The sequence below is a fragment of the Astatotilapia calliptera genome, chromosome 6 (assembly GCF_964374335.1).
Source record: "Astatotilapia calliptera chromosome 6, fAstCal68.1, whole genome shotgun sequence".
Taxonomy (NCBI): domain Eukaryota; kingdom Metazoa; phylum Chordata; class Actinopteri; order Cichliformes; family Cichlidae; genus Astatotilapia; species Astatotilapia calliptera.
In genome coordinates, this window is record NC_137427.1 from 40738800 (window position 1) to 40754805 (window position 16006).

The following is a 16006-nucleotide window of genomic DNA, read 5'->3' on the forward strand; positions in this document are numbered from 1 at the left end:
AGGTGAAGGGTGATAGTAAAGAAGAAAAACAATTTAACAAAATATTTTATGTATTTGTTAATCTCTATTTATCTCTGTGTCATTTTGGCAATTTTGTAGTCATTTATGGATGCGCTAGATTTTCTTCAGTCGCTGGCTGTCACAGTGCAAGTATGAAAGGGGAGGAGGAGCAGAGCATACCGTGCTCATAACAGCTCATAGCACCAAACACTTCCAAATAAATGCCTTAATTCATTTAAAACCAAAGATGGGCAGAGGACCCCCAATTACAAAACAGTTATCCTACTGGAAACACAAAACAATGCTCTGGTAGACACTAGGGCTGCCACGATTTGTCGACTAGTCACGATTACGTCGACTATCAAAATCGTCGACGACTGATTTAATAGTCGACGCGTCGTTTGAAACTTTGTACGATCACAAAAGACGCAGGAATAAGTGGCAGGATTTAAGAGTGTAATAACGGACTGAAACAGAAGATGGCAGCATTGCATGTACAAGGATGTCAGCTACCGTTAAACCCCGAAGAAGAAGAAGAAGCAGCTGTGTCCCAGAATTCATAGCGCGGCCCAGCGCAGTTTCCAACAATGGCGGCAGCTAGTTAGTTTTAATGTTACTCTTATTATTCTTTCTGGGTCACAAAATAAACGTTTAACATATTTTCAGGCGAGAATGTAGCTGTGTAAACCTCAAATATCTGCTCAGTTTATCAGGACACCACATATTTTCAAAAGCGCTCCGACGTTTTCGGAGACATCTGTTACCCACTAGCTCGTTAGCGAGCCGGGGGCTAGGCTCACTAGCGCCGTGAGAACACCGGACGTTTTCAAACCCACCGCCGTCTTTCGCTACTCAGGTTAAATATATATGAGTCACTTAGATAACTTAAAATGTTATTGTTTGGCTTTTTTTTTTTTAGTATTTTATTTGTTCCTGAGTAAATCGGTTTGGCTGAGATTAAAGTTATAGTTTTTACACAGCTGAATAAAAGTCAAGCAGACAACTGATTATCAGAAGTGTGAGATGCTCCAGAATATACTCCAGTGTCCTGTTATATTTTAGATAGCAAGGAGTTTATTAAACTTCACCGAAACAATCTGCAAATTTCATTAAAATTTAATAAACTATCATCTTGTCTTTATTTTTAGTTAGCACAGACCTTAAACACTTAAAGCTGTAAGCTAATGATAGTTATATAAGAGCAGATGCTGCTGGTGCAATAAGCTGTAGTTTTACGTCTAATGGATGATGATCTGATTAGTCGACTAATCGCAAAAATAATCGGTGACTAGTCGACTATCAAAATAATCGTTTGTGGCAGCCCTAGTAGACACCATCAGTAGACACCATCAGTAGACACCATCAGTAGACACCATCAGTAGCAAAAAAGAAAACTCTTTATTATGAGGACTCATAAAAGTGAGCAAAAAAAAAAAAAAGCGGTGGGAATGTAGAAAAAATACCAAAAAAAAAAAAAGTACGCTATGGAGCCTGACCAGTGACATAAACAAATAACCATAAATAATTAAAAAAATACAATAAAATAAAAATAAATAAAGGAAAGAAAAAACATGTTGGGTGCAAGAAAAAAAAGCCACTGTTGAAAGAAACCAAGTCTATAAAATCCCAGTAAAATAAATTTAAGTTTGTGGTTCAACATGACAAACTGTGGAGAAGTTCCAGGGTTATGAATACTTTTTTTTGTATGTCCTGTCCAGCACTGTAGCAATGAGAATCTCTGAATCTCTTATTCTCTGAAGACTAGGGCTGCCACAAACGATTATTCTGATAGTCGACTAATCAGATCTTGCATCCATTGGACGTAAAACGTACAGTTTATTGCACCAGTAGCATCTGCTCTTATATAACTATCATTAGCTTACAGCTTTAAGTGTTTAAGGTGCTAACTAAAAATAAAGACAAGATGATAGTTTATTAAATTGTAATGAAGTTTGCAGATTGTTTCGGTGAAGTTTAATAAACTCAGCCATCTGCTCCTTGCTATCTAAGATATAACAGGACACCGGAGTAAATTCTCACACTTCTGATAATCAGCTGTCTGCTTGACGTTTATTCAGCTGTGTAAAAACTATAATTTAATCTCAAGTTATCTAAATTACTTATATATCATGTTTAACCTGAGTAGTGAAAGACGGCGGTGGGTTTGAAAACGATTTGGTGTTCTCAGCGGCTCTAGTGAGCCTTGCACCCCGGCTAGCTATCGAATTGGTGGGTAACAGACGTCTCAGAAAACGTCGGAGCGCTTTTGAAAATATGTGGTGTCCTGACAAACTGAGCAGATATTTGAGGTTTACACAGCTACATTCTCGCCTGAAAATATGTTAAATGTTTATTTTGTGACCCAAAAATATTAAAACTAACAAGCAGTCGCCATTGTTGGAAACTGAGCAGGGCCGCTATGAATTCTGGGACACAGCTTCTTCTTCTTTGGGGTTTAACGGCAGCAGTCATCCTTCTTCATGCAGTGCTGCCATCTTCTGTTTCAGTCCGCTATTACACTCTTAAATCCTACTACTTATTCCTGCCCTTTGGGATCTTACAAAGCTTCAAACGGCGCGTTGACAATTAAATCGGTCGTGGACAATTTTGATAGTCGACTAATCGTGGCAGCCCTACTGAAGACCAATGCCTTTCTGAAGTAGACCATCACAGCTTTTGCTATACTGATCCACTTGATTCTCATATTTTATTTCAGCCTTTACTATTGTTACTTTTTTTTGCCTCCACCCATTTTGAGTTATTACAAATCAGAACAGACAGGACCGGGGGACAGGAAAGAGAAAGATAGAGGTTGGGAAAACACTTAATAGAAGGAGAAGGGAAGAAAAATAGAGGAGAAGAGGGATAGAGAAAGAGAAGACAACGAAAATCTGTTTGATCACCAGCTGAGAGAAAAAGAAAAAAGGCAAAAAGAGGACAACAGTGTCGGGAAAACCACAGCAATATAAGCATCAGTAACAATAAATAATAAATCTTGAAGGAGCAGCATACAGTACTAATAATGCATGAGGTTTAGAGGCAGCAGCCAACCAAGACAGTGTGTGTCTGTGAGTACCTGTTTGTACACCTGTGTGAACACTTGTGTCACATCTGTGACTATGAGTGCGCTTATGTTCAGAAGATTTCTCCATGCAAGTATTTTCTAATGGTGACCCTGCAACTGCCTCTGTGTGCACACAACCATCAAGTCACTAAGCTCCTGGACCAGGCACCCAGGAATATTCTGCTTAGGTGGACAGGTGTCTGTCCCCCTCAGGGAAGACCTGCAACTAAGCAGGTAGCTGAAATCCTTCGATTAGATTCTCCTCAAACAAGTGTATTGACTGTCATGTTACATTACATTAGGGTAGAAGGAAGTTCAGCTTTAAATTTCTTAACAAATTCTAGAAAAATAAAGTACTTGTGAGTGGAAATAAACTGCTGAAGTATGAAGTAAAAGTATTGATTTATCAGGAAGCCTGCTATTTTAACTCTAGAAAGACTAAAGAATTACTCAGAGAACGGCACAAATCAGAAAAGAAAAGAGTTTTTGGTAGTGTTGGATGAATGATTTAACAACTCTGGGATGTTCAGTTCAATCACCAAATATAAGCAAATGATAAACTACAGTCCTTCTATATAAGGCACTTTTGTCATCAGCTGACCTCGACCATCACCCAGATTAGACCGTGTTCTTCTCTCACAAACGAGGAATGCTTCTCTTTGGAAATAAAAGTTTTCAGAAGACCATGTTTTGAATATTTATTTATCTAAGTGAAGGTTATCAGAGAATGGAGCTACAGATTTATTACAGCAAAGTTATTTTGATACCTGAGACACCAAACCAAAGGCTTCCATTCCTCTACCGCTTCACCGCCTTGCTCAAAAGCAGCTGAACTATGATTGCTGTTCTTCAACATGACTGAATATATGGGTATTCAACCCTGCAGCAGGCATATAACTGGAGGTTATGTAGCCTCTCCTCTCTGACGCACACACACACTTATTTAAAAGCCTTGTTTGTTAATTGTTTACAGTAATAAAGCATAAATCTACAAATACGGTACCAATGGGCCAAAAAGTCTGACCCACAGTGTAAGAAAAATACTACGCTGAACACCAACAAACCAACAAGAACAATTCAGCAGCTAGTGAAGGGATTCAATTTCAGATATTTCAATCTTACCAAAAAAGAAGAAGAAAAAAAACCCACACCACACACACAATGAAGAAAAGCAGAAGCATGATGACTGATTTTCTGAAGCACTGACCTCTGAGTCCAGGAGCTGATGTAGCCCAGCACTCGGAGAGCATGTTCCTTCTTCAGCTGAAAGCTTCCTTCGCTGCTGTCTGCATCTGATACTGAGGAGAAACAGTACAGAATACTTATCAGAGAACAGCTAGACAATTTCCTTCGATTTACTACAATCAGAATCCAACCAATGTAGGATTCTTAAGGACTATCCAACGATTAAAAAGAAAAAGAAAAAAGAAAAAATATGCAAGATATCAACTGACATTTTATTTTTCCTTTCAGACACACAAAGCATAAACACATATGCCAAACATTTGTTATTGAAGTTACTTATGAGTCATTAATATGATATGACAAAATGTAAAACTCAGCACCAAGTCTCCAACATCATAAATGTTATGTGCCAATGTATGAACACACTGTTGATGGATGCTACCATAATATTTTTGCTGACTTGATAAAACACCTACAGAGCACAAAAAGATCATAGTGAAGTTTCCCCACACTGTTGTTGGTCTTCTTAAGTCGCCTGTGCAAGTCTTTTTGTGTGTGTGTGTGTGTGTGTGTGTGTGTGTGTGTGTGTGTGTGTGTGTGTATCTAATATGGTAAATCTGGATAAATTCAAGGGCAATATTTAAACAGTAGATCAAGACCCCCAAGTTTCCATCTGCCTTGTTTATGTCTTTTCTTTCTATTCTAAAATGTAAAACAATTCAAAAAATTAAAAGAGGAGGACAACATCAGAATACCACCTTTATCATTTAATTACCACCGAGTATTGATATTAGCTTAAAAAGGATTCTATCAGATTTGGAGTCCAGATTGAAACATGTTAAACACTGGCACCATACTTGGACTGTGTCTAAAGTTTCTGTCCTTGTATTCAGTTCCACCCAGCTCAGGGGATTCAAGTGCCTTCTGCTGAATTGCTGACCTCCTTTGGCAGCCAAAACAGACAAAAAGTGTCAACAATAAGAGTTTAATAACCCATCTCAGCAGGACTCCTCAACCAACCTGAAGTGAATGTCCTCAGCTCTGTATGTGAACAGAAACTCCTCAGAGGCTTCAGGAACAAGATCGAGCCCGCACTATTTCGAGATGGGATGAGGGATGTCATTTTGCTGCTTTCAGCTCAGCATGGATATAGATATAAAGCAGGAGAACACCTGCACTGTGTGATCACACTCCTCAGCAGTGACTAACATTCAGTCACACTGGAAGCATTTTAACACGAATGTTCCAGGTGTGACACTATAACACATGCATTTCAACTAAAATGTATTTTTGAAAGGAAACAGAGGTTAAATGCTATTGGCAACAATACTCAGCTAGGCTGTGACATTAAGGCTACGTTCACACTGCAGGTCTTAATGCTCAATTCCAATTTTTTGATCGAATCCGATTTTTTTTGTCTGCTTGTTCACACTACAAATAAAATGTGACAGCAAACGCGCTCTAGTGTGAACCCTCAAAGCAGCCGCATGCGCAAAAGAAGACGTCACACACAACGCGCTCTGTTTAGACCCAGTTTCCCAATTTTGCTTTAAGTTATAAAGTTATTTTGTTATTTACATATGGCCAAATAACTACTATACTACTACTATCCTTATAGCTGTTTTAGAGAGGAGCAGTGCGTCTACACTGGATAGCCAGGAAGCCTTCACGATGTCTCCTCGGGCACTTCTCCTGCGCTGATAATTGCCGTCTGTCTTGTGTCAGTGACGTAAAAGACGGACTCAATGCGACATGGCCATTCAAACAGCAGTCGCTGTATGTATCGGATTCAGTACCACATACGAAAGTGACCCAGGTCGGATTTGAAAATATCGGATTTGTGCCGTTCACACTGTGATACCATGAATGGGTCAATATGGGTCAAAAAAGTCAGATTGATGCGCTTTCGCCTGCAGTGTGAACGTAGCCTTAAACAATGCTCACTTCGTACAAAAATGATCACCGACGTCATTACAGTCACTGGATATTCTCTTTTTCAGGCCACCCTCAGAAAACTCAGCCCAATCTATGTGGTGCCTACAATCATGCCAAATTTAATAATATAGTGAATAAAATATTGTGTTAACAATAAAACCTTTACCTTTGTGCCTCGGTATATTAGCTGATATTTTCAAAGATAAGTGTTTCAAGTTAAAGTTAAAATAAATTGGGTATATTCAGTCTTGATATTGGCAGAATGTCCCCCACTGTATCTCTTTATCTCTCTTCTTGTGCAGTTCTTCTGTTCTGTGTGTTACACAACACAGCTAGCAAATACTGTTATACCTAGTGGATAACGTTACATTAATCTTGTGCAGCATCACCATCTCTCCATCCTATGACTCTTGGTATTTACAGTCCTGTCAGCGCACAGCCTTCATTGGTAGTCATATCAATCTCTGGTTTTGAGGTTGATTATCACTGGCCTGGGTCTGAATGCCTCTTTAGTCAATCTACTCACCACTCAAAATGTCGAAGTGAAACTTATAAAGTTTGTTAACAATAACCATGGAGAAGCTAACCCTGGCCATCAGCGACATACCAATACAGCATCCCAACAATGATAAAGATGCTTTGGTAACCTAGCAACAATAAAAGACAGATGCTCTTTTTGAAAAACTGCTCTCTGTGGTCACAGACCTTTTGCTTGTCTATTAGAAATTAATCAATACTGCCATACAGAGGAATAAACCATGTAACTATGACTTTAGCAGTACAGCCCAATCCTAGATTAGAGTATATGACTGTGAGTTAAGAATTTGTGTGGTTCAGAATTTGGGTGTAAACATTTGCTTTCCATTTTACAGAGAGGTAGAGATAAACAAAAGCAATACTGGTGGCTTCTACAAATCACGCACACTGTAAGTGCCGCCTTGTCCTACGGCCCTACAAGGCGGTAGGACAAACTACGAGCACACTTCCTTCTGCATCTTCAACGTGATTAAGACAATTTTGTTGAGTTTCCTACCTACTTTCTTGAACCATTTTGTTCATTACTACTATTACTACTTAGAGCTTTCATCTAAAAGGCAAAGTGTCCAAAAAATTATTTTTTTAAGAAACCACACAGATTAGTTGTGTAAAGAAACATCAGTTAAATAAAGATCAGTGCAGTAAAGAGAGTTTCTGTTTCTTTCTCACACATACACATTGATGCAAATCTGAGGTCAAAGGTCACCCACAGTCACAGCATATGGACCTGCCCGTCTAGCTGACAGAGCTGTCACAGCTGACAGCACCCTGCTGGCGAACCATCCATCTCACCCCTACATAATGGTCACACTACTGTATCAGCTGGGTTGTAAAATCTTCTTCCCCCCCCCCTCTCCATTCCCTATAATAAGCCAAAGAAAAAGTTCAGCAGTTGCCATGGTGAAGTGGTGAAAGGCCAGCATCAGCAGTAATCTGTTTAAACCATGTGGAAGTATATGGCGTATCAGCACACAGCAAATATTAACCTTCATTTAACTTCAATACAAGAATAAAATGTGAGACTTCTTAAAAGAAGTTAAATCCACAAAACCCTTTGTTAGCCAAGTAAAACAGGCTCAATACTTTAACTATACGTTTACATGCATAGCCACCCTTGAAAAGGCCCGTTTTAATCCAGAACTGTGATGTATTACAGTAGCGTTGTGGTTTAGGTGCAGAGAGCCAGGTACTTTATCTACACTGGTAATGCACAGCTTTAGTCTGCACAAAATCACCAGCTAATTGTATTCACACACAGCTGGAGTTTAAAACTATGAGCCACTGCCAACATTAACATAACATTAGCTTACTGATCTTAGCTGAACAGCACAAGGTTCTATACTAAATTACAAAGCTAAAAGCTACAATACAGTGAATTATAGAAATGGGATCAACTGCAGCAGGCAAAACCTACATGTACTAAATGTCCATGGAACATAGCAGAGTGATGAGATTTTAAGGTAATTATAAGAAGATTGTGAAAGCTGATGTTTGTTTGTTTTTTAATATTTCGAGAATAATCAAACTTCTTCTTATGATAAGGTTATGGTTTCAATTCTTAATATCACTCCTTTCACTAGTATTGAACCTTAAGAGATGTGTGAACATCTAACTTCTTTGTTTACGAAATTGCACAAATGAGAGCTGGGCGATAGAACAATAACGATATGTATTGCGAAATAACTTTTTCTCGATAGAAAAGTTAAACCATTGTGATAGGCCTCATCTCTCCTGTCCTCAAAAAAGAACAGCCAATCCAAATTGACTAGCGCAGAGCCGAACCAATCACAGCCGCAGCGTCACGTCACGTGACTTGTTACGTACAGCACAAGTGCCAAGCCGCACATGTGTATTTGTTTGGGAAGCAGCCAGCCGCCGTGCCGCCCGGGTATTGGAGGAAATGAGTGTGCTGACTAGAGAAACATCAACCGAGCGTGACCGAAGGTTACCGAAGAGAAAACAGATGATGGTTCCAATGCCGGAGATTGTCGAACGGAAGAGCCACAGAAGTTCCGTAGTGTGAAGGTATTTCGGCTATTTCAAGTCTGACAAAAAACAGAGTAGCTGCACTGTAAATGTGCCGAAAGCAAGTCTGGAAATACAATAAAGCGGTGCAGCTCAATCTGACTGGAAGCGCTAATTCGTCATTCGGCTTTTGTCAGACTAAAGTAACTGTTACAACTGTTTGAAAAGCTAAGCTATACAACAAGGAGAGATTGAGAATTTCCTTTTAGTTCTCAGTTTATTTGATATTGACAAAAGTTAGTCAGTTTTGTCTGTTCTTCTGTAAAACAAACTAAGATTTATTTTTAGAATTAATATTTTGTTTCTAAGTGGAATTGACAATTTAGTCTGTTTCGTTTGTTCTATTTTGAAACTTAAACGCTTTAGCGGCTGCCTTGTGTAGTTTGCAATATTTGCCTTTATTTATCTGAAAAAGTCTCATGTTCCTTAAGTACATCTACCCTGTTGAACTTATTATGGGAAATAAATATTTAAATAAAAACAAGCTGCTGATTATTTCACATTTTACTTGTGAGCAACGGCACATTTAAATCTTACAAATATAGTTATTTGGCTTATATCGTGATAGATATCGTTATCGCCTGAAATGAAAAAAACATATTGTGATATGAAAAAATCTTATATCGCCCAGCTCTAGCACAAATTAGAGCCAATATGTTCCTCCTCTGCTTTGACTCTTCATAAAGTGTGAGCTGCTCTGCTGCTTTTAGCAGTCTGAGCCTGTTTCTCTCATTGGTAAAGAAAATTATAACTTAGCTTAAGCCAGCTTCTTGTCCCAGTCTCACTGATGTAGTCTGCTTTTTAAAAGCTCTGGGAAACTACTGAGCCAAATATTAAAACTATTATTAACACCAGTCTCACTTCTGGAATTGTGCCTGCTTACTTTAAACAAGCTGTGATGCAACCTCTCATTATACAAAACAAATTTGGATCCTTCTGTTGTCTCTAGTTTTAGGCCTCAGTGTTTTTTCTGGCTCTTAAATCAGAATAATACTGATATGTTCTTACCTTCTATTTATTGTTTTATTAATTAAACCGTGTGGTGTTTTCTGCCTTATATAGCACTCTGTAAAACTATTGTGTTAAAAAATTTACCTTTAAATAAAATTGGATTGAATAAACTGGAAGTGAAGGGAGATGCAGAAATTGTAGTGACTCCAATCATTTGTCATATCTGTATTTTTACGGTAACATTTTTAAGACAATAGTGCATTTCCAGCTTTTGGGGAATGGTCTGGGTTTAGCCCTTTCCTGTTTCAACATAACAATGTCCCCAAAGGCAAGCCCACAAAGAGCAGTTTTTCCTCACTTTGCTGTATAAGAGCGTATAGTTCGACCCCAGCAAGCACCTCTGGGATCGAATGAAAATGCAACCTTTGACTAGTATCTGTTCTTTAACTCGCACATTAAGGAAATATCTAGTATTGCATTGTGTTCTTTCATTTGTGCAATATTGCTAAAATTACAAACATCCTAAAAAACTAATCCATGTGACTTCTTCACATTAGCAGGCTGTTCTAAAGCCCCCAGAATACTGACAGGGTCTAGAAACAGATTACATAATACCTTCTCTTCACCGACTCCCTATTTAATCCACAATTGAATTTGAAATCCATAAAAACATATAAAGTCATAAATGATGATGAACCATCATATCTTTAAGATGTCTTGGTATCATATGATCCCAATGGAGCATGTTGCTCCCAGACTGCAGGCTTACATGCAATTCTCACATTTTCCAAAAGTTAGAAAAATAAAAATGCACCTAGTTGTTGCCCTGATTTTTCAGGCTGCTAAGACACAGACACAAAGTAAATTTTGGTATCACTGTTGTCCTTTTCAAAAGTCTATTTATACTTCTCTAAACTAAACCACAACTCTGAAGTTTTCACACTAAAAAAAAAAGCAAGATCTCTGTTTTAGGGGTCCTAGTGTGGCCAATAGACATATACACTGCTGAAACCTAACAGTTATATGAGTAAACCATTTGTGGATTTTAGTGCCTCATTTAACAGCAAAATAAACAACATGTGCTTTGGTTCCTCAATATGTAAGTATCTGACTTCTTTACCAGACGCCCACAGCAACTTTGAAAACAGCTCTTTAACCACCGTCCTGAACACACAAAACTCAGGTTATGTTCCCAGTTCAAAACTGTTCAACCTCTACTCATAAACCTCTACTACACTTAAGTGCAATAATCTTTTCTGGCATCGTTGTATTTTTACTCAGTTGTATATAGCATTCGTATTCTATTTTTATCTTATTGTATATTTTTATTCTATTTTATTCTACTGTATATAGTATATTATTTTATTCTATTCTGTACAGCTGTGTACAGTATTTATTCTTATTGTATTGTAATTTTTGCGTCATAACTTTTGCACTGTCCACTTCCTGCTGTGACAAAACAAATTTCCCACGTGTGGGACTAATAAAGGTTATCTTATCTTATCTTATCTTATCAATGCAAATTGATCACTGACAATGAAACACCTTACAGGTTTCAAATGGCACGTTTGGCATACTGCTGTGAGAAGAGCAGCCTGGTCCTTAAAACTTATAAAAACCAATGAACTGATCGAAGACTGGGAATAGGAACAGGAAGTATAGCCCACCTGCCCCTTCACATATGTGGCAAAGTAGTAGAGACTGAAGTTCCTTGGATTTAACTTGCCCAAACCTTTGACTTGGACATTCAAAACCCAAAGCCTGGTCAAAAAAGTCCAAAGACTATTTTTCCTAAAATATCTGAAACAAGCACAGCTCTCTGAAAAACTTCGGCTAGCATTCAATAGAACCACAACTGACAGTATCCTTACAAACTGGATCACGCTGTGATACAGAGTCTGCACAGCTGCTAAGCTGAAGCCTCTACACAGTGTAATGAAGACTGCAAAGCATGTGATGGGGTTGGAACTCCCAAAGCCAGAAGACATTTACATCAACCATCTGTGGAAGAAGGCTGAAAGCATCATGTCAGTCACTTCACACACCCTCTATTTGATCTTTTGCCACCAGGCAAACGATGCAGATCAATAATATCCCATACAAACAAACTGAGGAACAGCTTTTTCCTGACCAGCTGTGGCCTTCGCCAACCCCCAATACACTACAATAACTTGCACTGCCAAGAACTTTATGGACTATCCTTATATACCCTATATATACACACACATATATATATTCATCTTAATCTGGAGTAATAATCTATTATTATTATTCATTTATTATTGTTTTTTCCAATAGGATAGGCTCTCTTTTGCGGGATGCCAGTCTATATTAAATTTACTTGCATAACCACAATAAAGTTTACTCTGTTCTATTCTATGAAAGCAGTTAAAGGTCTGCCTGTGCATTTGTACTGTAGTATATTTCTAAAAGTCTCCCTAAAAGGAGTTTTTCCTGGCTATTATTCGGCTGTTATGACAGCATTCAATTGTCACTCATGTCTGTAGTGTTTTCACTTTGAGTAATACACTCCACAGCTAAACCCTAAATATTTGGAAACACACGCCGTAAAGTCTTCTTCTTTGAGAGATTACAGCTTGTCAAAAGGAAGTTATCTACATTATCTTCTGTTCCATTTTAAATATGATGTAGCACGCCACGCCGCAGTCAGTCTGTAAAAGGAGCTGTCTCCAGAGCCTCCAGCAGGAGCTTTCAATTCACAGACAAGTTTATGGAACAAGGGAAAACCGCTAACAGTCCGTCTATCAATTTATGTAAAGACTTTGAAAAATGATCGACTTTGTGTTAAAAATCGTTTTCCGATGAGTTTCGGACACCCGTAAAGTCCAGCAAGGCCCAGTTAGCAAGCCTAGATTAACGGCTAAGTTTTTAGCAATAAAAGCAACCTTGTATTTATGTTTGCTTTGCTTAAGCTGACGTTAGCCGTGAGGGTGACATGGAGTTCCGTGGCAAGACAAGAATGACCAACAAAACAAAGAAGAAGTTAAGCTAGTGTGCTAAAAACATTAGTAGAGAACAAATAAGCAAGCTACCGAGGATTAACGGCGTGCTATATGCCAAAATATGCGCCTCGATGCAGCCGTTAATTTGGGGGGGGGGGGGGGGCTAGCTTAGTTGCGGCTAGCTTAGACTAACATTTTATAGACTTGGCCAAAACACACATAAGAAATACACATGTTCCTCTTCGTGTCAGCACTATTAACCATGGGCGTGTTGTGGAGAAGCAGGCCCATTCAGAACTGTGAATGTGGCCGTCTGCAAAACAATGGGTGGCAGCGGAGAGGACAGCTAGCAGACTGACCTGACAAACACATCAAACAAAGTCAGCCTGCTCGCTAGCTGCACTAGCTAACTTCCAAACCCGAGCAACGCGCTTTTTAACAACATCGACATCTTTCAAAATATCTTATGTACTCCCTGTCCAACAGATTTGAAGTATTTTAACACAAGGCTGTAATGTCATGCAGAAATCCGACTGAATTAATTAGATATTTGAAGCTAGAGTTTTGTGAGCAGTGTTTGACGGGCCCAAAACTGACTGCCAATGTGAAAGAGAAAATGGCATTTGTATTTATACCAAAGCAATGCTGTCTCACATGAAAATACTACTGCAAAATAAGCTGCTGAAATGTCATTGTTTCCAGTGTCTTATGGCTGGATGTAAAGGACAGCTAACCAAGAAAGCACACAAAGTTACATTTAGTTAGCCAACAAGCTAACATGCTTCCATCAAGCTTCAGTGGACAGCGATGCTAACACCAAGCAGCTAGTTCAGCTTTACGTAAATGACACGATTTGTTTACTTACTTTCATTTAAAACCTCCACCAGCTCGGCGCAGTTTTCACACATTGTTCATGAAGAGGCAAACTAAGTACACCAACTCAAACCATTGCACTGGAAACTGTTTTTGGCTGGCAGTTAGTTGTTTTGAGGATAAAAGGGCCCACTGGAAGGAGTAATTGGTGAAGGTTATTCCACTAAATAAAACCAGGAGGAGCAGTGAAGTGCAGAACGGGATTTGCATCCAAACGAATTTGATGTACACCAAAAATAAAGAGGCTCTGTAAGGAAGAGATCGAGTCAGTCTCCAATCTGTGCGATACTTCAGAGCGCAGGCAGAGCAGCCATGTTGGAAAAGGAGGGGGGGCGACACAGCATGGAGACCGTTCGGGACTTTACGTCCTCTCTCCACCGCCAGTTCGTTTTTCTTCGGCTGTCTCGCGATAACTTTCAAATGAGGTAATATTCACAACCTCTAATCACAATCTCAAGGGCAAATGGAGTGAAAACAGCATGTTTCCACAAAATATGAATAGTTGGCCCCTCTTTTTAGACAAACACGCTTTGTGTTTCTATATTGTTATAATTTAGGGAAAATATTTATTAAAATGTTAAGATAAGATAAGATAAGATAAGATAAGATAAGATAAGATAAGATAAGATAAGATAAGATAAGATAAGATAAGATAAGATAAGATAAGATAAGATAAGATAAGATAAGATAAGATAAGATAAGACTTTATTGATCCCACAACGGGGAAATTTTTGCGTCACCTCAGCTCAAGTACAAGTTCCTCTGTTTAAAAATTCAAATACCTTTTAATTCATTAGTTAGTTCATAGTTCATTTGGTTACTTTAGTTGAATTGAATTATTAATGTATTCAGTTCAAAGAGCAGAACATCACACTGTTCGAGCAGTGTCTACATGTGCTCTGTGCATTTATTCTACTACATTTGTGCATACTACTGTATACGTATTGTCTGATATTACAGGTTTTTCTGCGCTGACATTTAAATGTATGTTTATGAAATCACCTTAAAAACCTGGGCAACCCTCTTTATCCTTGTTTTTGACAGAAAAGCATGTTTATTGTTGTTTTCTTTGTAATGACATTAAATGGATCCGAAATATTATAAATGATTAATGTAATCATTAATCATCAATCATTCATGACTTGTAATGGAATATATATGTATATACAGGTTTACAAAGAACCATTTTCATGATGTATGGTTTCGAGACAGTGGTACCAACAAAAAGACAGGAGGCCGAGTTGGAGGTGGTCGAGTTGTGTGGCTGTGGCTACAATGTAGCTTGTCATCCCCAGTGTGTGAATGTGTGTGTGAATGGGTGGATGACTGGATGTGTAAAGTGCTTTGGGGTCCTTAGGGACTAGTAAAGCACTATACAAATACAGGCCATTTACCATTTACCATCCGACTAGGTAAGGCTGAAATGGTTTCAGCATGTGCAGAACTGGGATAGTGGATATTTTGGGGAAAAGATAGTAAATACAGAGCTGTCAGATAGGTGGAAAAGGGGAGGGAGGACCTCATATGTCTTTGCTGGGTTGGTGTGACAGAAGAGGATTATAGGGATAAGCTGAGATGGAAGGAGATTTTAGTTGGTCTCAGCTGTGTCCACCCCAAAAGGAAGCAGCTGGAAAAAGGAAGGCGATAATCTTGCTAACCCAAACCTTGATACTTTTGCAGTACAACTTTTATAGCAGAACCTATTATGCTCATCTCCAGCAATATATTTGTATGTGTGACCCTACTATAGTAGCTTTGCATTGATTAACAGCTAAAAAAATAATCCTTATTTATATTGTACTGGGCCTTGGGGCAGCTGTTTTCTTCCTTCCACCTCCGTTTAATCCAACTTTCCTCTGATTGGTTGACAATCCAAACACCTGCTACAGCCAGAGATGTACATTTTAGATGAACATATAAGGATTTCCCCCTGTATACAAATCCAAAAGTAGAAGAAAAAACAACCTGAAACAGAGAACTTGTTTTTTAAAAAAAGATCTTGGGTGAGCAAGGCTATGTGGCCGGAATGCAGTAGGCCTGGGTTTGAGTCTGACCCGTGGCCCTTTAATACATGTCTCCCCCCTCTCTCTCCCCAATTTCCTGTCTATCATCACTGTCTCTGCCAATAAAAAATCTTTTAAAAAAAGTACAAACTTGTACATAGGCTGACCAAACTATTTAACATGAATATTAGAGCAGCACTTAGCAAACACATCTGATCTCATTGGAAAGTCTTTTATACCTACACTGATATGGAGTGAGTAATGCACCAAGAACAAAAAAATGCTACATCGTTTGATGAAAATGATCAACCTACAAAGTGCTGCTTCAAAGACACCTACAAAATCAAAGTGAAAAAGTATGTGGGTAGCTGGTCCATTTTGCAGAAATTTCATTGCAGCAACTCAAAGTAATGCTCTGCAGTTTGTATGCCTGCCATGACAACATTGGAGAATGCACCTATCTGCTCCCC

The 16006-nt window shown here is 38.6% G+C and overlaps 1 protein-coding gene across 2 annotated transcripts in view; it reads right to left on the bottom strand.

Annotated features, from left to right (window-relative positions):
* The window catches only part of usp34 (ubiquitin specific peptidase 34), a 59768-nt gene extending 45896 nt beyond the window's left edge, over window positions 1-13872 (bottom strand). For both annotated transcript variants that reach the window (XM_026172054.2, XM_026172052.2), the window contains exons 1-2: window positions 13526-13872; window positions 4272-4362 (exon numbers count right to left, since the gene is read on the bottom strand). In XM_026172054.2, the coding sequence (XP_026027839.2) occupies window positions 4272-4362; window positions 13526-13568 (134 nt within the window). In that variant the 5' untranslated portion in view covers window positions 13569-13872. The remainder of the gene's footprint in view (window positions 1-4271; window positions 4363-13525) is intronic.
* Window positions 13873-16006: the final 2134 nt, after the last annotated feature.